Source organism: Peromyscus eremicus, chromosome 3, assembly GCF_949786415.1.
Source record: "Peromyscus eremicus chromosome 3, PerEre_H2_v1, whole genome shotgun sequence".
NCBI classification, from domain to species: domain Eukaryota; kingdom Metazoa; phylum Chordata; class Mammalia; order Rodentia; family Cricetidae; genus Peromyscus; species Peromyscus eremicus.
In genome coordinates, this window is record NC_081418.1 from 9,100,203 (window position 1) to 9,126,983 (window position 26,781).

The window sequence follows — 26,781 nt, forward strand, 5'->3', positions numbered from 1 at the left end:
TAACTATTATTTTTAACTGTTCATTAGTGTCCCTGTCATTGGGAAGTTCCCCCAGCAGAGGGAAGCACAGCTTCATTATTAAATCTCATAAGTTGAAATAGGGAGAATGAACTTGCACTGCAACTATACATTTTAAATGGAGGTTGATTGATGTTTCGGGTGAAATAAGCAACTGTGATGTTTAAAATGTCTTAATATCTTACAGAAAGCATACAGCATATTGTTTGCAAATTGCCCACTTTGAGGAAATATACACCTAGCTTTTTAACATAAGGACATTGCTTCCTTGTCTATCTGACTCAAATACTCAGAAAGAATATATTGGCTTTGCATCATCATCAAATAGACATATGGCTTCTCAGTTGATTTGAACATTAACTCTTTTAAGTTTATTTGATATGTTTTAATGAAAATTTCTATTGCCTACCTCCTTGACTAGCTAATATGTAAAAGGATGTTCATAAACCTGGCTGTTTTTGTCTAAGACATTTGAGTTTTGTGTCTCATAAAGATCTAAAATCTTGAATTTCTTACACTTGTGATCATAAAAGCTATTCCCATTTTGTGTTCTTCAGCAGTTTCTTCAGGCCAGACCGTACTTCCCCCTTAGTATTCTTGAAGAGATGTGTGCACTCTTGTCAGTTTAGTATCAGAGGTTTAAAGTTGAAGAGTGTGACTTACCATGGTGCTGTAAGTCTGAACAGTGAGTCAGTGGGTCTCCATTTCTTATATCTTGTCGTCTTGTGCGTCTAAAACAATTACATTTAAGAGACATTATTCTATCTCTATTTTTCCAGTTAGGAATTTCTGAAGAGTCAAATCTTATTGAATATTACAGACAAGAAAGAAAGACATGCATTTGCTTCCAGTGTGAGTGGAGGAGAGTCAAATGTCATCAAATGGGGAACAAGGACACCGAATTCAGCAACTGCAACCAAAGGCCTTTATCACTGATAGACGAGAAATGCTTGCTTTCTAACAGGTATCAGTCAACAGCAATTTAACACTGAGAAGCTCTAGACTTCACTGTAGAGGAAATAAGGAGTAATATGCTGAAACAGCAACCCATTTCTTCAATAAACACAATCCAACTATTGTTCTCATCATCTATGTGGGTGTAAGCTTGAAAATTAAAATTCACATGAATGATGATTTTCCTGATTGCTCAAACATACTTTTAAAATATACTATTGTCTAACTTTAGAATGTTTAAACTAAAAATTCTTTCTTTTATTGCTTTTTAATTTTGTCATATCAGTATTTTATAGAAAAGCATCTTTTCTTTTTTATTTTTTGAGACAGGGTTTCTCTGTGTAGCCTTGGCTGTTCTAGAACTCACTCTGTAGATCAGGCTGGCCTTGAACTCACAGAGATTGTTTGCCTCTGTCATGAGTGCTGGGATTAAAGGTATGTACCACCACAGCCCAACTTAGAAAAGCATCTCTAGTATGTATTATTGATTTTTTTCCTTTGGTGTTAGGGTTTGAAGTCAGAGCCCATTGCATGTGCTGTACCATTGGACTATACCTCCAGCATCTGGCTCTTTCTTTCCTTGTTATAGATAGGGTCTCCTTCTACAGTCAAGGCTGGGGTTTCACGTATATACCACCATTATTGCCCTATCCTATGGCTATGATTGGAAATGAGTTTATTTGTACATTGGAGAAATGTAGGAAAACAACCACAAATGTTGAACTTAAAGGCAAGATCTCCTTTTGCTAGGAGAGTGGGTGGACCAAGATGACCTCCTCTTTTACAGAAGAGCAGAATGTATACATCAAACTAGAGTTAGCTTCTTTGCCAGGCTTCTCCAACTGTATGTGAGGTTAGTTGCAATTAGACACACGTAGAGGAGGAGTTGATCTCCTGCTACCAGATACAAACTAGATGTAGACAGAAAGATAAGAAAATATGGAGAACGGCTGTGTGTAACACACAGGGAAAGTCTGGCTGTACTTGACTGATTTTTTTTTCTTTTTGATCAATTTTAAAGGTATTATCTTGCGATGAAATTAGTTACCATCCTTGAAAAGAGCACCTTTATTGGTCATTGAAAATTGTAAACATGGAATTCATTACAGTCCTCATAAATTTAGAAGTCTAAAGTATTTATAGATTTCTATTTGTAGAAGTAGTGAGACTATCAAACAGATGTGTACATTTGAAAATCGAGCCAACAAGAAAACTGTGAAACCTGAACCACAAAGCATTGGGGAAAGCCTTTCTCAATGGTTCAAGCTTTAAAAACTGCTATCAGAAGATATATATGCTGAAAGGACTCTACACACCCTTCTCAAACACATTTCTAGTGCCAGACACATGGAGTTAGATCAAGTAAAACATAATTCACAAGAAAAACAAAAGCACTATCTTTTGGTCTTAATTTGTGGATGTGTGAGAACCACTTGCAAATATATAAAAATATGAGTTTTAAATGATAGTTATCTTTATTTCTTTTTCTCCTTTTTTGATAAGAAAAACTTTAAATTCAAACATCTCATTACCAAATCTTGCAATGTTCTCATTATTATTTCTTATAAAGAAAATAGTCATTTTTAGATCAAATATGCATTCCATATGTACGTTTGAGTAACACAAAAGTCCCCTAGAGCTAAAAAGTTTAAAGAAGGACAAAAATTTCATCTTAAATAATTTATAATTATCACAGTAATAACTGTATATTGCAATGTATTGAAAGATCCATAGTTTCTCTAATCAAGATATATTAACTTCAAACTCAGCCAGTTTTTTCAATTGTAAAATTCTAACAGATTATGAAAGTGTTAATCATAACATTTCAATCTAGAATTCTGAAAGATTAAGAACACTTGGTTATGTATGTGGTCTGCATTAGGAGTTTTTACATTTAAAATCAGTGTGATTCTGTGTTCTAATTTTATGCTAATATGATGAAGCTAAGTTGTTGGTGAATTTTTTTAAAAAGATATATTATTTATTTATTTTATGTATATTATTTATGTATATTATTTATTTATTTTATGTATATATTTTTTGTATATGTTTGAGAGCAGAAGAGGGAGCTGGAGACTCTGATGCTGAAGTTATATGTGGTTGTGAGTCATCTATGTGGGTCTAGGAACTAACCTGGGGTCCTCTGTGGGAGCAGTGAATGCCCTTAACCACTGAGCCATCTCTCCAGCCCCAGTTGTAGATTATTTAATATTGAAACAATAATATCCCAAACATCAGTGAAAATATTTAAGTTGATGTTAGGGTCATGCTTTCCTATAACATTTGTAATATTACAAATGCTGCAGATACTTTTCATTACTGTGAAAGGCTGATACACAGAGCTTCTTTGGAAATGTTATCAGTGCTAAAACAAAGTTATATTGCTCCTAAAGTGCAGTGGCTTAGGGACGGTGGTGACTTTTCTCTGAATAGGTCAATATGCATGGTGGTAAGCTTGAAGGTACATTAACAAGATATTACATATTCTTTGATCAATCCATCACTATGTCTTCCTAAAACAGTAAATGTCAAGAAAGAAAGGCAGCTGTAAGCAAAGAGTAGAGAATATGGTCATATTGCTACTTTGTAAAATTAAGAACTATTTTTATTTTATTAAACACTAGTAAACTAATTTGTTTGCAACTTTAGGTTGTGTCTAACAGTTCTCTGTAATATGAGAGCATTTTCTGAAAATAATATTACATTAAATGATTAAATTGCCATTCTGTTTTGCTGTGGGATGGTCGGTATGTCAAATGTGTTGCTCTGATTGGTCAATAAATAAAACACTGATTGGCCAGTAGCCAGGCAGGAAGTATAGGCGGGACTAACAGAGAGGAGAATTTAGAGAACAGGAAGGCAGAGGGGGAGACACTGCCAGCCCCTGCCATGACAAGCAGCATGTGAAGATGCTGGTAAGCCACGAGCCACAAGGCAAGGTATACATTTATAGAAATGAATTAATTTAAGATGTAAGAACTAGATAGCTAGAAGCCTGAGCCATTAGCCCAAACAGTTTAAATAATATAAGCGTCTTTGTGTTGATTTTATAAGTGGGCTGTCGGACTGCCAGGGCTTGGCGGGACCCGGAGAGAAAATACTCCAGCTATACTGTTTTATTGTTTTTATTTAAACATTTTGTATACAAATGTAGTTTACTATATTCTTTCTCCTCCTCAACACCTCCCCAAATCCTTCTCATTCTTTATGCACTGGCTCTTGCATAGGACACTGCAATTTTGTTTAATCTGTTTGTGTTGTTCTCAATAAATTTTTGTTTGTGCATGTCTGCCTTGTGTATGTTGTATATATATTTTGAGCATGCAGATGTATGTATATGTGTGCCTGTATACTCATATAGGTCAGACTTTAACAGTGGTGCCTTCCTCTGTTGCTCTCTACCACCACCACATCACCATCACCATCACCACCACCACATCATCACCATCACCATCACTATCATCATCATCATCATCATCATCATCATCATCATTATCATTGTTTTGAGACAGGGTTTCTCACAAACCTGTTTGTTCAGCCCACTGAATTGGCTGAACCTGGAGCTCACCAATTTTCTCACTGGAGAAGCTGATCAGTGAGCTCTCTCTGTCTGTGCTCCCTCCCCTCAGCAGTGCAGATCTGTGACTCTTTCCAGGCTTTCCCCTGGGATCTGGGATTCTGAACTCAGGTACTCCTGCAACAGGCACTTACCAACTAAGCCATCTCTCCCGCACCTGTCGACTAACTTCCTATTTATAACTTAGCACTTTTTTTAAACAATTCCCTGTAAAATAATTTTAAGTATTATCAAGATAAGATTTAAAATGCATGAGTAGTACATATACACATCCTCACATGCACATACGTGTGCACGCAAATGAAATTGATTATATAGTTTTATGTTTCAAGTTAAAGCTATAAACACAGGATGATGTTGTAATAACAGGGACAATTAAAATTTCCTGAGGTAATGAGATATTTTTAGGAATGTTAGTTAATCAATATTAATACACTAAAGACATCAATGCAACATTTTTAAATGTAGGAAGAAACTTTTGACTTTCACTGAATCTATGTGTATGTGTGTCTTGTGTGTTGGGGCAGTGAGACACATGCCTGTTGCCTATGTGAAGCAGAGATGACCACCTTGTGGTTCAGTGCTTTCCCCACTCTGTGCTCAAAGGAGGACCTTTTGTTGTTTGCTGCTGAAATACACCCAGCAGGCTGGCTGTCTTGTCCTGCCCCTTGTCCCAGCTCACTTGCTATCGAAGCACTGGGAATACACATGCTCACACCACATGCAGCATAGGTAGGTTCTGGGGGTTCAATCTTAGGGCCTCACACTTGCATGACAAGGACTTTACCCACTAACACATTACCCCAGCCTTCATTTTGACTTTTTAGGATTAGGTCTTTCTATATTCCTTAGATTCCAAAAGCAAATGAACTCCTGTCTGTTAAGAAATTTCTTTTTATTTGGTAACATAAATGGCCTAATTAAAATAAAAAAAACCCAGAACATAATATCTCTAGATTAAAAAAAAAAGTAGATTTGTGGATGATAGAACACATTGGGTTCAAAAATTACAAGGCTGTTTTCTGTTCATAACTTTTTGTGTATTTTGACCCCATCTCTCTCTTATTAAAATAAAACCACAAATCTAATTTCCAACCATAAGAACTTAGAGATATTATGTTGTTGTCCTAAAAGTCCCTCAGTTATTTGTTCTATCTCATTTAGGATCCAACTTTCCTACTCTACACTCTTCTTCTTGTTTTGTGGTTTTTAAGGAAATGGGAAAACAAACAAGAACAAACTAACAATGACAGTCCTAAGTATGACGTTTATACCCCAACCTCCCTTCATCTGCACAGCATGGCGGTGTGCTTCTTCATAAAGGGCTGTTCTAGAAAGCAGATCACTAACTCCGTTAAGAAACATTCTATTTCCCCTGTAATGCTCATCTTACCTCTTTGCAGTGGGAAAATAGCGTGAGCACGATGACCCATCCCAGGCACAGTAAGGGTCCCGGGCGAGGCAGCATTCTGCACAGGCCTTGCCGTAAACGTCACAGCGATGGAGAGGAAGCTGTGCCACCCCAGCAGCTGAGCCAATGTACAGTTGTTGCTGTGGATGAGTGAGGAAAACACTCTTTTGACCTCTCCTTTAAAACCAACTTGTTTGGCCTCATTAACAATAAATTATATTATGGATCGTAATTGTTTTAGATATTTCTTCCAAGGTCTGGCAGACCATACAGTTGTAAGTGGAGTAGAAACCAATTGTAAGCATCTGACTGCAAAGCGGAGACAGAGACATGCTTTTCTCATTAGAGGATTGGTTGATAATACAGCAAGCCTTAACCAAGCCTGATGATATTTGGGTGTAGATTCCAGGGACTCACATGATGGGAGATGAGAACTGACTTCCCCAAACAGGCCTCTGTCCCTCACACCTATGAATCACACTGTGACAACCGCAATACACAAAATATGAACAAAAATGTAACACATTTTAAGTTATATTAATACTGAGACATATAATAATAGTCCATAGGCAAAAGACTTTAAAGTATATTTTAAGTTTCTAGGATGCAGATGAAAATTGAGTTTTAGAACAACTTCATTGTGAATAACAGGATGTTCTTTGAAGTTATAAATTGTCTGAAAGTCAGAAATGGACACAGTCAATATTGCATTCCCAGAGACTTTCACTTATAGGCTATATTTGTACGTGTGGACGTGTGTGTGTGTGTGTGTGTGTGTGTGTGTGTGTGTGTGTGTGTGTGCATATGTGTGTGTATGTAAATTGAATGTACACTGAAGTATTTACTGAAATCTAAGAAATTATTGAGGAGTAGTTTTATAGATAATAGGCCGGTGCTTAGAGCTAAGCAAAATACTGATATTTCATAAAAGTATAATAAGAGGTAAGAATAACAAATCTATTTCCTTGTGCATATATTTCCTTGTTAAATATTGCTATTACATGCAATGAAGTAGAGAAACAAAATTATTATGTATATTAATAGATGCTTAATTTGTTTTGCTATATTAATTTTAATATTGTACAGAATGAGTTTGTAAATCAACACAGTTTAAGAAATGTTGATTCCTTAGTAACATATTATGTTTCGTCTTTTTTAAAATACTGTTCTTAGAGATCTGCTGAATAATGGCAGTTTCAATGTGATTAAAAAATGAGGCCGATATAACATACTGAGCAAATGTGAGGTTACTTAGGGCTTTGTAGCAATAACCATAAACATGGTTGGCAATGATAAACATGGACATAATGACCCTAACATTGGCATCCTATTTTCTTTTGATGTCTTTGAGACATTTTTGTATAGCCTAGGTTAGCCTTAAAGATCTCTTGAATCTCCTACTCCCCCCCCCCCACTCCATGCCCCGCCCAAGTGTTTGGATTATGGGTGCTGCTACCAGCCCTGGCTTTGTGATCCAATCTGAAAAGGTCAGTGACCAAATTGGCCATGTTACCAAAAGATCTCATGCTTGGCTAATAGTGTTTCAGAAGCATATGCCAAATTCATAATTATAGATTTATAGGCATATGGCATTTGAGTAGGAAAAGAACTGCTCAAACAAAGTATCTATATCTGATGCATACCTTTAGGAGAAAAATAGAAAAAACATACAGGAAAAAGAAAAAAAGCAAAAAGAGTATAGCCATCCACATGATTTACAGTTATGAAAACCTAAACTCCAATAAATTGCTCCAAATTAAATGCAATTCAATGTCATTTTGATTTCATCATAATTCTTCAGGATTACTAATGATACATAAAATAATCATGCTATTCACATGAAGTATAGGGGCTTGCAGGCATCAGTGAGCATAATCTAGTGACTAGCTTAGGAACCTGATGTGCTTTTTCTGCCCAATTTACCATCACCGCAGGGGATTTCACTAGCCTCCTTATGAGTGGTGGCCATGAGAAGGACAGGATTTCATTATCTAGAAGGTTAGTTATAGCGTCACATGTCCCTCCTGAAATGCTGTCTCACTTTAAAAATGCTCCTAAGAGTGGATGAAATTGAGTCACATTGAATGAAATCCATCTCTCCTCCATCAGTGGAAAATGTAAGTCCAGGATTCTTTCTTCTATTGTGATAACTGAAATTGGCACTTTTTAGTTGAATGTTGTATTAATAGACAATGCTTTAAAATTTTTAAAATCTTAATTTTCTTTTTCAAACAGGATGTTTGGCTAAATTAGACTTAGAGGTAATTCAGTAAGGATTGGCTCTGAAATCTAGCAGGGAAATAAATATAAATAAATACCTTTAAAATCATTACAGGAAAGATTATTCCTGTCTAGCTTCCACCCTGGAAAGCCCCAGATTTCCTTGCCAACATGTGACAATTTTTAGACTTGAAGAACAGGTGAACATATGTTAACGAGGTGTAAGATAACAGTGTCAGGTCAATAACATCTGCACTCTGAGTTTAAATATCTTGGAGATTATCAATCTATTTTGATACGTCTGTGTGGAAAGGGCACACACTGCATTTCATTGGCAGTATGATTTAGTGTTTTGTTCAAGAGGTGGAACACTGTCAAAGGCAAGGCAGGCAAACAGATCAGAAACAACTGTAGCCAACTGACTCTTACACCCACAGTTCTGTACACATTTTTACAGAAGAAAAGCAAGTCCTAGTTCACTATCATTTTTATACTATGTAAGTTACTAATTGACTTCAGCTTGGTCTACCAATTTAGTTCCACAATTATCATTCATATATTGGACTGAAGTGTAGGTAGCAATGCAGAAAATGTAATTGTTAAAAGTCAAACTTGTGTCATATCCATAGTTATTAAGAAATCAGTTGCTTTTCTTGTGTGTCTTGTCAAAGGTCTGTTTGATATGAATTGAAAGACTAATCCGAAGCTGCCCTTAAACTCTGAATTTTTAGCATTCTAGAATATTCTACTTGCTAGTGCATCACTGTATGTTTAACTGAAGTGAAAGTAGCCTTTCCTCTTCTCATGATACAATACAGCCGAAGGTAGGAGCTACATTTTAAGCTAAGATCTTCCGAACATAACAACCAACTGCTTACTTTTATGAATCTGTAAGGTGCATAGGTGTTTATTAACCTGTAAGGCACAGATGACACAATTTCCTTCTGTTAGCTTGTTAGATTTTTTCACTACATTAATTTTAATATTGTACAGAATGAGTTTGTAAATCAACACAGTTTAAGAAATGTTGATTCCTTAGTAACATATTATGTTTCATCTTTTTTAAAATACTGTTCTTAGAGATCTGCTGAATAATGGCAGTTTCAATGTGATTAAAAAATGAGGCCGATATAACATACTGAGCAAATGTGAGGTTACTTAGGGCTTTGTAGCAATAACCATAAACATGGTTGGCAATGATAAACATGGACATAATGACCCTAACATTGGCATCCTCTTTTCTTTTGATGTTAACCAATCTATAAAATATGATGCATGACAAATAGATCTATCAAGTTCAAGCAGAAAACTAACAGAACACAGTATTGATGGTAGCCTATTATGATTGTACCTGCTTCGTAGAAAGTTCCATTGCTGATATAGTTGTTGGTTCCTAAAAGAAAAGCAAAAAGAAGTATTTGATAAAGCTAATGGACAAGTGGTTAACACATTTACTAAGTTCTCAGAGAAGTAATGTCACTGCTGACAACAAACAGTGTAACTGGAAATAAGATCTGTGGAAGAAGCTGAAGAGGTGAGTGCTAATGTGTGAATAAGGAAGGGCACACCAGCACAGTCCAGATGGAAGTCCTTGGGGATCCTACCTGCAGCTGGGCAAGTTGTGTTTGTCACTCCCTGAGTAGATCTAGAGAAAACTTCTCAGTAGGTCCACAGCAAATCAAGAAAAAGTAAATTATCTAATCCTCCTTTTCTTATTTCCTTAACTTCATTATCCTCTACTTCTCCTTCTCACATTGTCCGGTATGTGAGACAAAGACAGGCATCCCATGTTTTCCTTGGTCCTTTAGGTGAAACTGGATGCTCTATAACCTGACTGTCATCAGTTCCATTCACCTCGTTATCTTCTCCATCTAGCCATCCTCTATGGGATCTTTCATTTTCAGAAGCAAAATTCCCCAATGAAACCCCATTGTGCCTCCAAGTCCTTCAGTGATCACTTCCTTTTAGCCTTCCCCACGTCTCTTTGGTGTGTGCCCGACTGTCCTGACTGCTCTACCTCCCCTCGCCATTCTTCCCCCTCAGCCTTCATTACCCTGAGCTGGCCACTCTGGTGCTGCCCACCCCACATGCAGAGGCAGAGTTCCAACTCCCCACTTCAAACCTAATGGCAAAACTGAGCACGTGATTGTCTTCACTTCTGTCCAACCTGCCTGGCACACGAGTGAAACAAGTGGTTACGGATGTGTGTTAACTTAGTGGGCTACTTTAGAGATTTCTAATACTTCTCTATTGTATAGCTTAAGTGAGTGATAGCAATTATGAAATATAATAATGATTTCTTATAGAATTATCAATCCCAAAGACAACTATGATGCAAATAATGTCAGCCCATTGCGTCTACACAGAAAGGGCATATTTACTATTTAGTAGTATCAAGTCACAAAAATAAAAGCTGTATTTCATGATAAATATTCTGCTTTAAGGGATTTTAGGTTTCTAAAATATTAGAATAAGTTAACAAATAAGGAATTAAATGTGTCAGGAGAAATTTCCATGGCAACCTCTCCCCTCTAATCATCTCACATGAGAATTTCTCATGCGACTAAAAAAAATAACTAAGTTCATGTGGGTCTGTATCAAAGAAATTTTATAGTCAAGCTTCAAGGCATTAAAAGTTAACATCCAATGTAATAAAATATGAGGTCTAAGTTCTTTTTAAATAGAGTTGATTGCATTTCTACTTCATATTTATTGATAATACAAAAGCAAAAACATCTATAAAGTAGATGAAAATGGGTTATCACGTAAACTGTAAAATAGGAGACAAACTCGAACACACATCAGATTTCAGTCATATTATTATGCCAATATTCAAGATTAAGCTTATAGTATCCAATTAATGAAAATAACTTTATTTATTATTTATACAAAAAAGTTAATAGTAATTTAGAATATGTACTGCAATTGAATTTTAATGCACAATATATCACAATGACATCCATTTAAATAACCTGTATTTTTTCTGAGAAATAACTGGCGCCAAATATGACTTCCATTTACAACAGATGTAGCTTCATAAGCATTTTTTCCATGAAATTGGTTTCAATTGCAAATTTAATTGGTGTTCAATTTTTAAAAAAATGAAATAAAAAACTTAGCATCTTTTCAAGATTTTCTATGACTCGAATTTATTATACATCTCCCAGATATTTTAATTTAGTCCTTATTAAACTTTTGCACTTGCAAAGCTTTTTCACCTGCTGATCTTGGGAGATTCTGATATAGCTCACTGGATGCTCAGTACTGGAAAGGAAGCTCCTTCAGAAGAAGTTAGGCTGGGGCTTGGAAAGCATCAATTATGTTTTACATTTGAATGAAAATTAAACTCTTTCATTTGTTTGCTCAGCTGTTCATGGACTATTGCATAAATTGGGTTTAAAATGCAAGTGTTATTGATGTGACTGCCTTGCAACCCTTTACAGCCAGCAGAACTATAAAGAAAGCCCTTTGTCCCCAAGGCGCCATGGCTGCGTGTGACGCTTCACCGACTCAAAAGGAAAGCCCATTGGAAGGACCGGAAAGAAAAACCCACACTGACCAGTTAAGGTGAAAAATCACCATGTGTCTGGCTTTCTATATCGCCTTAACTTAAAAAAAGACAAAGATAGGGAAGCCAAGCATTCTAGAACAGATTTTTATGAATGTAACTATTTTCCAATAACTAACATTTAGCAATTAGCTTAATTTTACTCTAAAACCAGAATCTTCATGAGTTTATGATTGCAGTCTTCATTATAAGAAGAAATTGATGCTCCATAAGCTAAGCAGGTCACTCAGAAGCACATAGTGAACCCACTCAAGTTCAGGCGAGTGCTGGCGAAGTGCATTTCGATCTGCTGTATGTTAGTGCTACAGTGCTGTTCGGAATATTTACTAGCAGGTGTGTTAGTTCCTTAGTCTGACACCAATGCCAACTTTACCTCTTAGCGTCTATTAAAAGCTCTGCTCTGAAATGGAAATTTTATTGCCAAAGAATATTTTTCTTTCTATGCAGTGATTGGGATGTGATTTCACCCCAGAATAAAAGTATCTTGTAACCAAAACCACTGGAATGTTCTGTGATTAGCCAGGGTGTTTTCCTAAACCGATCTCAAGATGGCAAGAGGTATGTACTGGTTTTAATCCAAGAATTTATGGGTTATTCAGTCTGAAAGAGACTCATATGAACATGGTCTCATGGAGGTAGTAATATGGGTAAATTAACTTAACATTAAATGTGTTTAAAAGTTATAAAAGAGTACCAGCTAGGATCATGACCTTAAATCTTTATCTTATGTATTTACCCTATCAAGCTGAGGGGCAGCTCAGTTGATCTTTTTAAACTGTATTTTATTTTACATGGAAAGACACAAGTGTCAAATTAGAAACATAGAAACTGTGACATTTCCCTGCTTTTCATTGTATGTGGCTATCGCTGTAATGCGTTGTGGTTTTTCTTTTTCTGTCCCCTGCTGCAAAATTAAACAAAGCTTGACAGTGAAATCTTCCAATTGCTAGCCCACAATATATGTATGAACTTTGGCTGTTAGAATAGAACGCTGAAAGTAAATATTTCTGCAAACTCTGCCCAAAGATGGTTTGTCCGCTTGAGTGACAAAGAAATAATCTTGACAATGTGCACAGCAGAGACCAGGAAGTGAATGGTAGCAGCATCTATGGGAGGAGATAGATTTCTAGTTGTAGCCATCTTCAACACAACTGAGATACATAAACTGTTTCCTTCTTTACGATACAGGATTAATTTTTCATTCTTAGAGATTGGTAATAATTTTTCTAAATATGGATTAAATACCATGGATATGTGTCCTAGAAGGCATCACCAGTGTAAGTTTGAAATGTACTTCTTTGAAAATCTTCAAATAAGAACAAAATGTAATAGATATTAAATATCTATATCTGCAAGTCTTTTTGCTCCCATCATGCTTTTTTTTAAAAGCCATTTTAGCTTAAATTAAATTCCTTTCAAGTTGAAATTTTTATTAATATATCAAGGAATACAGGTAAGATGTTGAATGTTAACCTCAGATTTCAGAAACATTAAAAACAAAATTTAGTTATAATATTGAATTACTGCCAAAATATGCATGACTTAATTAATAAAACACAGAAAATAATGAAAAGATGAGAAAAATTATTTATAAATGCCATAACATGACTAAAATGATTCTACACAATAAAATTTAATTCTACTGTGTGATAACAGAAAATCAGCCTTTGAAACTAAGATGTATAATGCAGAGGATCCTTTTACCTGCATGAGGTCAGAGACTGTTCTTAGAGTGGTCACCTCTGTCTGACTCTGTCTGTCTGTCTGTCTGTCACTCTCTCTGTCTCATACACACACACACACACACACACACACACACACACACACCACACACACACACACACACACACACACACACACACACGACTGAATTTTTATGAAACCCTGATTCTATGAAAGATGAAGGAGAACACTAAATCTGTGAATTAGGTATTTATGAGTGTCTTGCTAGTGTTACCCATGACTTATTTTTGCAACAGTTACATTAATAATTATTTTTCAATAAAGGTTCTTTTCCCTTTTATTAAAGAATAGTATGGGATTAGATCACCAGGACTTCATGGCTCTCTTTCTGATGGACCTTCCCCACTCTTCTTCAATCTTACTTGAGTACTGGATTCCTTGAAAAGGAATCTTACAATCTTTATTATATTTAATTTTTTGCATTGGTACTGTCTCATTTATTTAATAAATGTTGACTGAATTTATCCTTTTAGGCTTTAGAGATATAACAACGAATGCCAGGCAGCCATTTATGAATTTAGCCCACATTGCCCATAATTTGTTTGCTAATCTAAATGGGCTCTGCAGTGCATGACAGCCCATTTAGATAATTGTAGTTTTCAATTTATAGGTTAAAGTTCCAATGCTTTTTGAGGTAACTCACTTGGAATAATGCATGATAAGAATCAGTTCACACTCTACATTCAACATTTAAAAATGGCCAGAAGAATCAATTTTTAATATTGGAACTGTTATTTTTACTATTTTGAATATTTAAATTAAGGCCACATAGAACATTTATAAGGAAGTCTACTTGTGTGCAGTTTAGATGACTGAAAACAATAAAATAATAAATATTAATAATATTCCAGTTGAGCATTGTGGCGCATGCTTATAGTCAGAGTCCTCAGGTAGTGGAGGCATTAGGATCAGAGGTTCAATGCCATCCTCAGCTACGCAGTGAATTCAAGGCCAGCCCGGCATACAGAAGACACTGTCCACAAAAGAAAACAGAAACAGGTACAGTACCACTGAAAAGCCTGATAGCATATGGGCCACAAGGCTGTCACCATCGCTAGTGCTTGAAGCATGGGTCTCTGGGTGAGGTACTAGAGTCAATAGTTTGCAAATAAGGGTTTTAGAGGCGTTGAGTGAAGCAAAGATTGTTATGTAGGTTGAAAGGAGGATTCTAAACTTTTCTGTAGAAGATTATTCAGCTGTTATTATCAAAGATCTAGCCCACAGTTTACCAGGTACATGTTTGAATGACATTCCTAATTCTTATTGAATTTTTACTTCATTTTCTGCAATTTTTACTTTATTTTCTCTTCAAAAGACAATGGAACAGTGATTCCCGAGTCATGAGGCAAGTACATCTGTATATAAATAGAGTACAAAAAGGAGTGAGGGGCATTTAGCTTCAACATTAAATGTTGAATCAACTGAAAATTATAATCTAGTGCATATATATACACACACAAGCATTATATATATATACTCACATACAAGCATATTATATATATATATATATATATATATGTCCATATGCCTATCTGACACACGCAGAGCACAAATGATATCATATGATTTCATTTCCCCTTTTCTGTCTACTTGTCTCTTGGTATTCAACTTTATTTTATATTTCTAGATTTATCAGTAAGTACCCACTGTACTATTTTTATCAAAATATTTTAAATAAGCATGTTATTTGTCTTACATATAATTCATATCAAAGTGTGATCCCTGTTCAAACTTTACTAGTTGGCAAGCACTCTAAAATGAGCAACATGTATGATATCTATGCTGATCTATTTCCCATGCCCCTGCTTCAACCTCAATATACCTAATACTTGAAGATCCTATGCATACCATTGGTGACTCAGGAAGAAGAGACAAATATTTGTCCATTTTTGAAGTTTGCAGACTGGAAATCTATTATAAATTGTCTGTTACTAACATAAGCCCACTTACCCAAACTTAGGCACTGATTATCTTAAGAAAAATATAAAATAATGTAGAAATTAGCTGAGATAGCATTCTTCCCTTGGCATGTTAAATGTATCTCCCCAAAAGCTCACAGGTCTTACATATCATGGCAGATATACTATAAAGTGCAAGAGAAGAAATTTTGAATTGGGAGATATTTGATCTTCAAGGTAACTTATATAAATGATACAAAATATAAATCATAAATTTTCTCATTTAAAAAAGAAAATATGAGCCAAGAATTTTTATATCCTTACATTTAATTGCACTAACACTTCCAAGATTTATTTTGATTAGTGTCGGGTTTTGTACTTGACAATCTAATTAGAAGTGTCTACAAGGGCACTGTCTACAGTGTTCATTTGTCTTGGGGGACAGATATGCAGCTGAACCTGTCGATGTTGGAAATTAGGTGTCACTCACCCTGAAGACTGTCATTTCTTCCAGAAGAACCTCCTCTAAGTCATGCCAAGTCTCCTTGGGGACTGAGACCACCTTAAGGACAGTCCCAACATCTTTAAAAGAAAGCAGAGGAGAAGGTTACAGTGTAGGTAGATTAGAATGGAGTTTACCCCTAATGGGACAACAAGGGTTTTTGCAAAAAGCTTTTTTTTTTGTTTTTAGCTTGTGGAATGGGAAGTATGAGTGTTAGCCACAGCACACATGGCAAGCTCAAGAGAAAACTTCTTTGTTAGAGGTGGACCACTTTCATTGTTTGTGACTCCGTGCTTCCTACTTCAGGTTAACTGACCTGCCAGCTTCTGAGGCCACCTTCTACCTCCCCAGATAAATGCTGAGATTACAGCACACTTCTGTGTCTTCTGGGGGTCTGGAACCAAGTTCTCAACTAAAACTTGCACTTTTACACACTGAGCAATCTCCTCAGCCTCACCAAAAGAAAGTTTTCCCATCCTGGCTCTTTGTATTTCTTTTCCATGTGGATACATTAGTAAACTTCTACATACAAGTGCATTTTATGCAGTTAGACTATAAACTATAAAGATAGCCTTGGAACACAAAAATCAATTTTTAGAACGGTATCAAACTTTAAAAAATAATTTAACCTGAAAGTGTAGAAATTCTCAAAAATATATTAAAAACAACAAAAATGGCTAAGTTGGATAGCTTTTTATTTTGTTTTAAATTTTCTTTAATTGGTGTGCATTCCAGAATATACAAATATATGTGTTCATGTGTGTGTGTGTGTGTGTGTGTGTGTGTGTGTGTGTGTGTACTTGTGGAGAGAGAAAGAAAACAACTTGACATGACAGACTTTTCCACTTTTATTTTGAAACCGGCATATGTCCATGAAGACTCTGTAGATGTGAAATGTAAGGGGTACTGCCCATCCCAGGTACAAGAGCCTCAAAATCCAGCAGCATACCCCTCTCCTAGAAGCTGCCGCACTTAGAGGCCCTTAAGGCAGGCTCAGTGACGCTGAAGTGATGAATGACAATATTTCTCAAAATAAACACTTCAGATTGTACATACTCTGCCTACAATACATACACTTGGAAATCAATTCTAGAGTCTTAAAGAGATTTAAATTTAGGATTGTGAATTATAAAAAATTGGATTTATTTTATAGGGATTTAAATTACTATCTAATTTTCATTATCAGGAGAAAAATGCTGTCATGGAAAGACCTGTCATTTGCCCTTGACGTTCCACCTCTGAAATGTGGATTTCCCTGTGTTCCAGGTGTGATTCCATTCTTCGTTAGAAGGCAAACAGGGTTAAGACATTAATTCGAAACAATTTCAGTTTTGAGTAAATTTGATCAATTCTTTGCAGCTTCAGTTGGTTTATTTTTAACAAACTTTATCTTTTTTCAAAGAGATTCTTACAATAAGAATAATAAGGAGTGCTATACCAGAAACAGAACCTAATATATTCATTCTATTGGCCGTTCTCCTCAGTGGGTTGGCACAATGTACTCTGTGATCAAGGGTATCCCTTCTAAAGTTTAAAAAAGGCCACTTTTAAGAGGATCCTTCTGTGTTTACAGGACCTTAGCCTGCTCATAACACCAAAGATTAAAGGGAAATTAGGTTAATCTACTTAGTGACTCCATTGGCTCTCCTGGACCCAAACACAACTTTATCTGTGCTCCAGATCAAGTTTTACTGAATAGTATTTCAAACAATTTCACACAAATTGAATCAGATTACTCAACAAGGATCCATGTGCTATGAAGTGAAACTTAGTTAAAAGATAAAATTACTGTAATCAATTTACTTGCTGACAGATGACCCTGGTCTGTACTGACCTACAACCAACCACATTATCTAACGTTCGTTCAACTTCCTCATGAAAATGGGGATTTTAAAGGCAGTTTGTGTCCTAGAGAAATTAAATGCTTATGATTGGTTTGCTTTGGTCAAATACCCGGAAGCAGGCTTTGTCACTTTGAAAGTGAATAAGGGACTTCTGAACTAGAGACGGAGAACAAGGCTGGTGTGACATTGTTCAACAAACCCAGTTATTCTGCAGAGATTCAATTATAATTTGACATTTAAAGACAAGCCAATATTTACTGAAAATAAATACCATCTTATATTTCCTGATTTTATTTGTAACCTGTAGGTGCGACACACAGTCATTGCCTGTTATGGAACACTGAATCTCGTTTGGATTCTTTTATTTGGTAGGGGAATGTTCTTATCCATAAGAGACTGTAATGTATTGTTAAGGGCCTGACACTGATAAACCTGGTAACATCAGGATTTCACAATTAAGTTATGAGTCTTCAGGTAATTTTACTACACATTTCTGTTCTGGTGTAGTCAACGTAATTGTCTTTGTGTTTCTCACAAGGGAAAATAAATGCTATTGTACAAGGTTTCGGTGAAGTACTCACTTTGTTTCGTTTCTTGTTGATTTATGTCAGTTAATGAAGTTAATGGAGACTAGGAATTTATTACCTTGGAATCTGACATTAAGTAGCAAGTTTCAGATTTGTAACCGGTACTTTCATAAATAGCTTCACCATTTAGAGAGTATGGGAAAACAAAATAACACGTCAGAGTAATAATAAGACTGAGTCTGAAAATATACCTGCAGAAATTTGTTCTAAAAGTGAAATTAGTGAAAAGATTTCATTACATTTCTAAAGAAAAGCATCAGATGAATGTTGAATCAATTTTCTGATAAAAGATTTTTTTCATATTTCATTTGTATGGCAGAAACAATGAGCAAATTATTTTGGTAACCTTTATTTGATTGAAGGTTTTCACTAGTGGTGATGTTAAAGTTCTTATAAGTTTGCAGTAACACATTCCTGGACACTTATGCAATATGCTGGGAATTTCAGTCCTGATTTGGGGAATTTCAGTCATGCTTTGAGCAATATTTTGTGTGTGTGTGTGTGTGTGTGTGTGTGTGTGTGTATGCGTGCGCACATGTGTGTCCCTAACCAGAAGAATTATGATTCAATTATGATAATTGATTATTTAGTTATTAAACATACCTGATTTCATTGATCAAGTTTCATTTGAAAGAAAATTTGTTTTAAGCATTGTAACTACAAAGTGATTACTTTTTGTGTGTTGGGAGGTGTTTTTTTTATTTAATTAGCATTTTTTCATTTTTTTAACACACCGACCACAGTTTCCACTCCTTCCTCTCCTCCTGCTCCCTGTTAACACTCCCATCAATCCCCATTCCCATCCACTCCCCCTCGTCTCCACCCAGAAAGGGGCACGCATCCTATGGACTTGAACAAAGCACACACCAAGTTGAGGAAGGATCTAGCCCCTCCCCTTGCATAAATGCTAGCTGAGGCAATCTAGCATGGGGAACAGGTTCTCAAAACCCAGCCAAGCCCCAGAGACAGTTCCTAATCCTTAAGAAAGGAAGGAGGGATTGTACAAGCCAGGGGGTCAAGGTCATGAGAGAGGAACTCACAGAGACAGCTGACCTGAGCACAGGGACTATGGTCTAACAGTTAGGGAGCCTGCATGGGATCAACCTAGGCGCTCTGCATGTGTGCAGTGGTGGTGTGGTTTGGTCTGTTTGTGAGGCTCCTCGCAGTAGGATTGGGACCTGTCCCTGGCACTTGATAACATATTTTTAATGATAGACTATTCTGTATATAAATACAGTATGCTGGAAGCAAATATGTAGTTGAAATTCAAAGTGTACCTGTTCCGATGAACATGACATCATACTGGCCATCTTCGGCATCCACTCGGTCTACAACAATTTGTGTGAACTGATAATTTACATCCGTTTTGATCATTATTGGGCGGTTATTAATGGGGAATACTGGATTGTACATGGCTGGGTGACTTCTTGCAAAGGTTATGACATCATCAGGAAGGTCTTTTGTGGAGTCAAATCCACCAAATGTTTTACTCGGACACTATTAGAAAAAGGAGAATACCTTTTAAATAAAATCTAACAATTAAGATTATAAATTATAAAATAACACTCCTTCAATAGTCTGTGAGTCTAAACCTGTAATTCTTTTCCACTATATTTGAAGCTAAGTAAGCATTAGCTATCACCAGCTCTTCTGTACCTAAATTAGTAGAAGAAATTATCAGTGTATATTTCTAAACAAGTATTAATTCTCAATGTTAATGAATGTTTACTTATATCATCATTTCTTACAAAACTTGCAAATGTAGCTGAGGTATTCAGGATTCTGGAGAAGTCTGACACCCATGTTAACTGCACCAGCCTGTGCTTCGTTTCTATAATAGATGTTTAACATGATGCATGAAATATGCTATAATTAATGCAATTAATGACATTTAGAGAAACACTATTTTTCTTAAGTTATATATAACTGTTTTTAGTTTAGAGTCACACCCAAATATAAATGATCTTCCCCAACTACAAGACAATAAAAACTATTCTTTATTGTCTGACTCATAACAAAAAGTTGAAAACATTATTAATGGCTTTAATAAAATAAAATAATTCAGGCCTTATTTAGTGTCTATGGAACAGAAACTAACCAATCAGAATGGAGGCAACATGGGTAAGATAAATAAATATTGGCACACAAAGCAGGAAAGAATGTGTTTTTGTGAGCTGACAGGATATCAGCTTTGGATGGAAATATTCTTAAAAGTCAATAAAAAGACAATAGACAATTAAGGTTTATTGTCTCCTCACTGCAATTCACTATGTAGAACAGTGTCATAGGATACAGTACACCCAGTCTTACATATCTTGTTCTACAGTTCAGTAATGCCTAACTCTGAATGTAAGTGCTTGAGAGATAAAATGTAATTAGGATATGATCCTTATCTTACAAGATTAGAATAAGAAATCAACCTCTTGCCTGTTACTTGACAAATTCATTAATAATTCATGAGTTATTAAATAGTTTTGAAATGAGAATACTATATATGCATATATGTTTGAACTGAACATGGATTATATATGATACTAAAATAATTCTAGTTTTGATGTAAATGAGAAATTTATTTAAATATTGTTATGGAAATATCAAATATCCACATTAAAACTTATAAGAAACAATGCCAAACTCCAAGGGCTTCTAAGATTATTTAAGGCACTAGAGAGATGTCATGGCTTCTTCCAGAGGACTTGGGTATGATTCCGAGTATCTGCAAGTTAGTTCATCTCCATCTGTAACTCCAGTCCCAGGGTATCCAATGCCCTTTCTGGACTTCTCAGGGTCTGCACATATGTGGTGGACAAACATATGCAGGCAAAATACCCACAATCAGAAAAATAAAGAATGAATTAAAAAAAAAAGAATCTTTGTGTTCTCCTTTACATTGTGTAAAAACATCAGGCATAAATGTAGAAATTTGTGAGTAAAAACTATAGTTTTTCCTACAAAATTATTTTAATTTCCTACAAAAACAAAATTTTTAATTTCTTCCTCTACTATCTGTTTTTTAATATAAAATATAATTTGCTTATAGGATTTTCTTTAAACTTCAATAATAGCTGGGCAGTGGTGACACATGCCTTTAATCACAGCTCTTGGGAGGCTGAGGAAGCAGGGTCTCTGTGAGATCAAGGCCAGCCTGGTTTATAGAATGAGATCCAGGATAGCCAGGGCTACACAACACAGTGAAAGCCTATCTTAAAAAACTAATTTTTTTTCAATAATAGTATGTTGTTTAAATATGCACTTATGTCTACTCCTCATAGTGTTGTTGAAATGCCAGAGTCCCAGCTTGCACCTTTAATAGAGCTATCCACTCTCTTCCACACCTGCACTGGACAAGGCTGCCTCTAACACTGAGCACAGTGCTTGACAATACACTTTCTCCCAACAGCTTACTGTGAACAGTGAGTTAGTACTAAGCTATGGGACTGAATACTGGCACCATTACTTAACATAGTTCCTACCACTGAAATGGGAAAAATAATTGGCTACTGATGTCTATACTGTGTGTGTGTGTGTGTGTGTGTGTGTGTGTGTGTGTGTGTGTGTGTGGTTGTGTGTGTGGTTGTGTGTGTATTCCAGTACAATATATCCCATAGAACAAAGCCCAGAATATAGCAATTTCCATATCTTAATTGCTGTTACTGATTTTATATACATAATTTATATTCAGATTAAAATGTATTTTCAGTAGAGGATTTAAGACATGGAGTCCTGTCAGACAGAGGAATATAAACCTGTCTCTTAAGAAAGAGGACAATTTGTTATTAAGAGCTGGAGTAAATACATTTGTTTTCATGTATCTCATTTGTTTCCTTATAATAAAAATATTCCATCTAGTCATTTATTATTTACAAATTGTATTGAAGATTTTTTTTTTTGTTGTTACATCAACAGCAGCTAGGAGCAATTTTTATAAAGCACAACATATTTAATTTTCTCCTAAATAATTTTGGGAATTCAGAGAAAATGAGAATACTAAATGCCCTGTATCTAGTAAGGTATTAAAAAATACTTTCCTTGAATCCATCAGACTATTAAAACACTGAAGTGAAATTAAAGTAACACCTAAATTTCAAATGTAAGCCTTCTCATTGTCTAAAATTATTTTTCTTAAATTTTCTTATGATTAGAAAATGTTACTCTTAGTTGGGACAGATAAGAAATGACCTGGGCCAGGAGCTACATGAACACATCCTCTGGCACACAGGTATAGTGATGATCTAGTCACTAAACATTTGGGTTGCTAGGCTGTGATACAAGCCGGGACACACTAAATTGTATAGTTCAATATAGAAAGGGGGTTGGAGAGTCATTAGGCCTCAAACGGACAAAAAAAAAAAAAAAAAAGGCCTTATGGGCGAGTCTTCTAATCAGCTTCATCTTACAAACAGACTTAGCCCAGTGCCATCTGTGAGACGTTTTCTTGCTTGCTAACTGATGTAGGAGGACCCAGCTCACTGTGGGCAGTACCATTATGGGCATGAGCTCCTGGGTGGTATAAGTAAGCAGCCTTAGCAATAGTGAGGGTGCTAGCCATCTAGTGCTCTTCCATGGCTTCTGCTTCAAGCCCTACCTTGGCTCCCCTCAATGGACAGTAATGTGCCATCTAAAATAGAGTCTTTCTCCACTCCCAACCGCCTTAAAGAAAATATTACTTCTGACATGGTCTTTAGGCTGACTACCCTGGATTTGGATCATATCAATGTGTTTCTTTATATATATATTTTTAAAAATGTTTTGCTACATGACTTTTTCATTTAGTTTGACACAATTTCATTGGGGTGATAATGTTGCAAGCTCAATCCAAAACCATTGGATGATAATGTTGGTTTTAATACTGTTTCTCTGAGCACAGCCTACCATATAATCAGAATGGGGAGCATCCTCGCCATCAGAGAGAGCCAGCCCATATACCTCCTATTAATTTCAGTGTTCCATGAAGGCCATTTTCTCAGTGTTCTGCTCAGAAGAGAAAGTGCATAGGCTGCTCATTCTTATTTTGTTAAAAATGTAGGGATGTAGAATGGTAAGGAAAGAATTTAAATACTGGCAGGTGCAGTAATTATGACTTTACATGTGGAATTACAGGGGACCACACAGAATCCTAGGCTTGGACTTCTATTTATGGTCATGGATTCTTTGTTGTACATTGTGCTAATGTTTACACCTAAAGTTATTTGTTTTATTTGTCAGAAATATATTCATCCCATGTGTTAATTATCAAAGTCACTTACAGTTCCCGGCCGTGGATAGGGCACTCTTCCTTGATAAGGCACCCACTGATAGTTGGGGCCATCTCTGTGAGCATACGGACCAAGGAACACTCTTCTTACGTCACTCATACTGTACATACACACAGCAGATCCCTTGAAGATGTTGCTAGGAGGGAAGAGAATAGAAACTGGCATTATTCTAGTCAGTGGCAATGGGATGGCTTGGACTTTGTTATTATGTTTCAGATGTTAGTGATCAAACAAACATAGAGTCTTTGCAATCACAAATATTGTTTGAGATTAGTTTGGTCTCATCGATGTATTTTATAAATGTATAGGAATAAATCATGATTTTTTAAAAGTGTGTGAAATCTTGTCTGTTATTCATCAAATATGTACATTCATATCAAATATAAACTATTAAAGTTGAACAGGAAAGACATACATGGATGATCACCTCTGAATGCATATTTGGTTTTGATGTCATAAAGAAATAAAAGCTAAAAATTCTCTTTAACCCTCAAGTATCATTACAGAAGAAAACTATTACAGTATCAAGAATCTTTAAAAGGTCATTTTAAAAGCCAAAACTGGTGCTCTAAAGGAATGTACAAAGCCACATGGCATGCTACACTATAATATTTTAAACTCCCAAACCAACAAGGTATGAACTGAAGTAACCGAGTTGGATCTGAAATCCGTGGATACAACACTGAGCATAGTTTTAAGGTCATAGCTGTTACTCAATGGTCAAAGTGGAGAATTATGGTAGATATTCCTATCATTCTATGAATCAAAAACAAGCAGTTGAAATAACTGTGTTTGTCATTGAGATGAAACTATGTTACATTTACTTTGTTTGCAAAAACACAGCTTATGTAATATTTTATTTAAAAATATAATGGATGTACACATTCACAATATGGAAATTTTTATTTTAGGGCTGATATCTCCCTATGGGAAATTACCTATAAGTCATATTGAAATCCCATGTAAATCATGCCACACAAGGACTATAGGTTCCTAAGCTATAAAAATTGCTCATTAGACAATGATGCAGGAGGGAAGAAGCTAATGTCTACTGGGCTCTGTCAACCATTTAACATGAGTATATGACTTAGTACTAACCTCAATAAATATGCATGGCATTAATATTTTCATGATAGAATAAATAACAAACTGAAAAACCTTTGATGTATCCCACTTTCAGTGCAAATTTCTTGCATATATACCCCTTTTTATTGTTACAAATTTAATAATCTTGATGAATCAGATAGCTCTGAAGTTTGAGATATATAATTTAGAGTAATTTACCACCAATTACCTATCTTATTGAAAAGAGTGAAGAAATTATTTCACCTGTTAAACAGTGTCAATCAAAATATTGATTGCCCAAATACTAGCATGGGAATTACCTATAGACTATTTAGAAATGCAGATTGTTAGGCCCGACTCATTCTTATAGGGTCAGAAACTCCAGTGATAAATAACATGAATTTTTATTGCTTGTATTTTATAATAAAAATTGTATATATGATTCGTAGAATAGAGAAATTGAATTTTAACACATTCTTGGTGATTCTCATACGCATTCAAGTCTGAGAAGGGCTGTTGCTCTAGGAAACGGGGAAAGAGAAAGGCAGACTGATAGTTGCCACTCACTTTCCACAGTTTTTACTGCAGCTGTCTAGTTATTAACACCAAAGTTCACTAATGCACAGGCATAAGGACTTGCATATAGATTTAGTAATATATGTCTCTTCATGTCTAATGTTAATTTTATTAAGTGATGATGTCAAAGTGATTTAAATGTCTTTAATATTTATAAATAAGCCAGAATAATATTCTACAATCAATCTTTCGCTTTAAATGACCATAGTCACCCCCAGCACTTCTTAGTGGATTCAATATTATTTTTAAATATTTGCTATCCCTCAACACATATGCTTACTAATAACCATGTGCGTACTTATTCCAAAAAGAGCTCCAGATAGTTTGAACATTATGCTGAGTGGAAGGGTGGTTGTCGGACAGCAAGATGAAGCAATTGCTTCTTCACTGAGAGCAAGAACTCTGGGGAAAACTGGAAAGGAAAAGAGCAGGCTGATGACAGGGTGGGAGGGCATGGACAGCAAGAGAGGGTGAGAGATGTACAAGGAGTGGAATGGGAAGAGAGGGAAGGAAGCTTGAGTTCGGAACTGTGTATCAAGCAGAGCACACACACAAACCTGTGGGAACTTGGCTCTCGAGTTTCTCTCTCCAGCTCTGGATTGCATTTAAGGAATCTTTTTATAAGATTATCTTTTAAACATTTGGATTTTAGGTAGCTAACGAAAAAAGTCAAGGAGACCACCAAAGTAAAGAGCAATTAGAATAAAAAAAGAGAAAATCTATTTGCTAACTTTAGACAGCTTTGATATAATAAATACGGTATGTTATACTGCATGTAAAATATGTAAAATCATACGCATGTATTGAAATGTTATGAAAGGTATTAGTGTTTGTAGAAGTGTCTGAGTAGGTTGTATTTAAGAACACATGTGTATACACATCTCCATACATACGCATGCAATCACAGTTAATGAAGAAGAGGGCAGGAATTTGAGGACAATGGGGAGCAGTATGTGGGAAGGTCTGGAGAAATGAAAGAAGCGGGATGACTGTAATTATAGTATAATCTCAAAAATTAAAAAAAAAACGTTTCTACAAAAAGCTTAATAGTTTATTTGTCAGCTTTTTACTTTCTCTAAATCTGTAAATTTTTGTTAAATTCTGAGGAAATACGTAGGAAGATGTAGCAAGGACTTTTCAAGCGGTGTGAGAGCCGCGGGAAGGCTGCCCAAGTGCTTGGACACGAGATGTGTTTTCTCTTAAGTTCACTGTCAACCACCTGTCCAGAGAGGTGGCTTTCATTCCAGGGAACCACTAGTATCATTAATATCCTAGCTTGCCTGTCACCTCGTTTCTTTCGCATTTGTTGAAAGCGATGGAGACAGAGTGGGTCAGGCCGTTGTTACACTTCGAGGTTCCAAATCCAGTTCCTTTCTTCTTTTCTATCACTATAAGCTTCTTTATGATCCACATCTTGTTAAATATTTAAAGTTGATGTTATATTTTTATTAATATTACGTTGTATTACATAGGATACAACATACAGTTTCCAAACTGCTTCACTCTTCTATTGATCGTGATGATATGCTTGCATTACATGCTTAAATTTCTTATTATATATAT

The 26,781-nt window shown here is 35.6% G+C and overlaps 1 protein-coding gene across 1 annotated transcript in view; it reads right to left on the reverse strand.

Moving 5' to 3' along the window:
* Positions 1 to 26,781, reverse strand: part of Sema3a (semaphorin 3A) — a 357,767-nt gene that overhangs the window by 19,693 nt on the left and 311,293 nt on the right. The window contains exons 12-17 of the mRNA XM_059257268.1: positions 23,569 to 23,713; positions 19,600 to 19,819; positions 15,880 to 15,971; positions 9,532 to 9,573; positions 5,943 to 6,100; positions 682 to 749 (exon numbers count right to left, since the gene is read on the reverse strand). Of these exons, the coding sequence (XP_059113251.1) occupies positions 682 to 749; positions 5,943 to 6,100; positions 9,532 to 9,573; positions 15,880 to 15,971; positions 19,600 to 19,819; positions 23,569 to 23,713 (725 nt within the window). The remainder of the gene's footprint in view (positions 1 to 681; positions 750 to 5,942; positions 6,101 to 9,531; positions 9,574 to 15,879; positions 15,972 to 19,599; positions 19,820 to 23,568; positions 23,714 to 26,781) is intronic.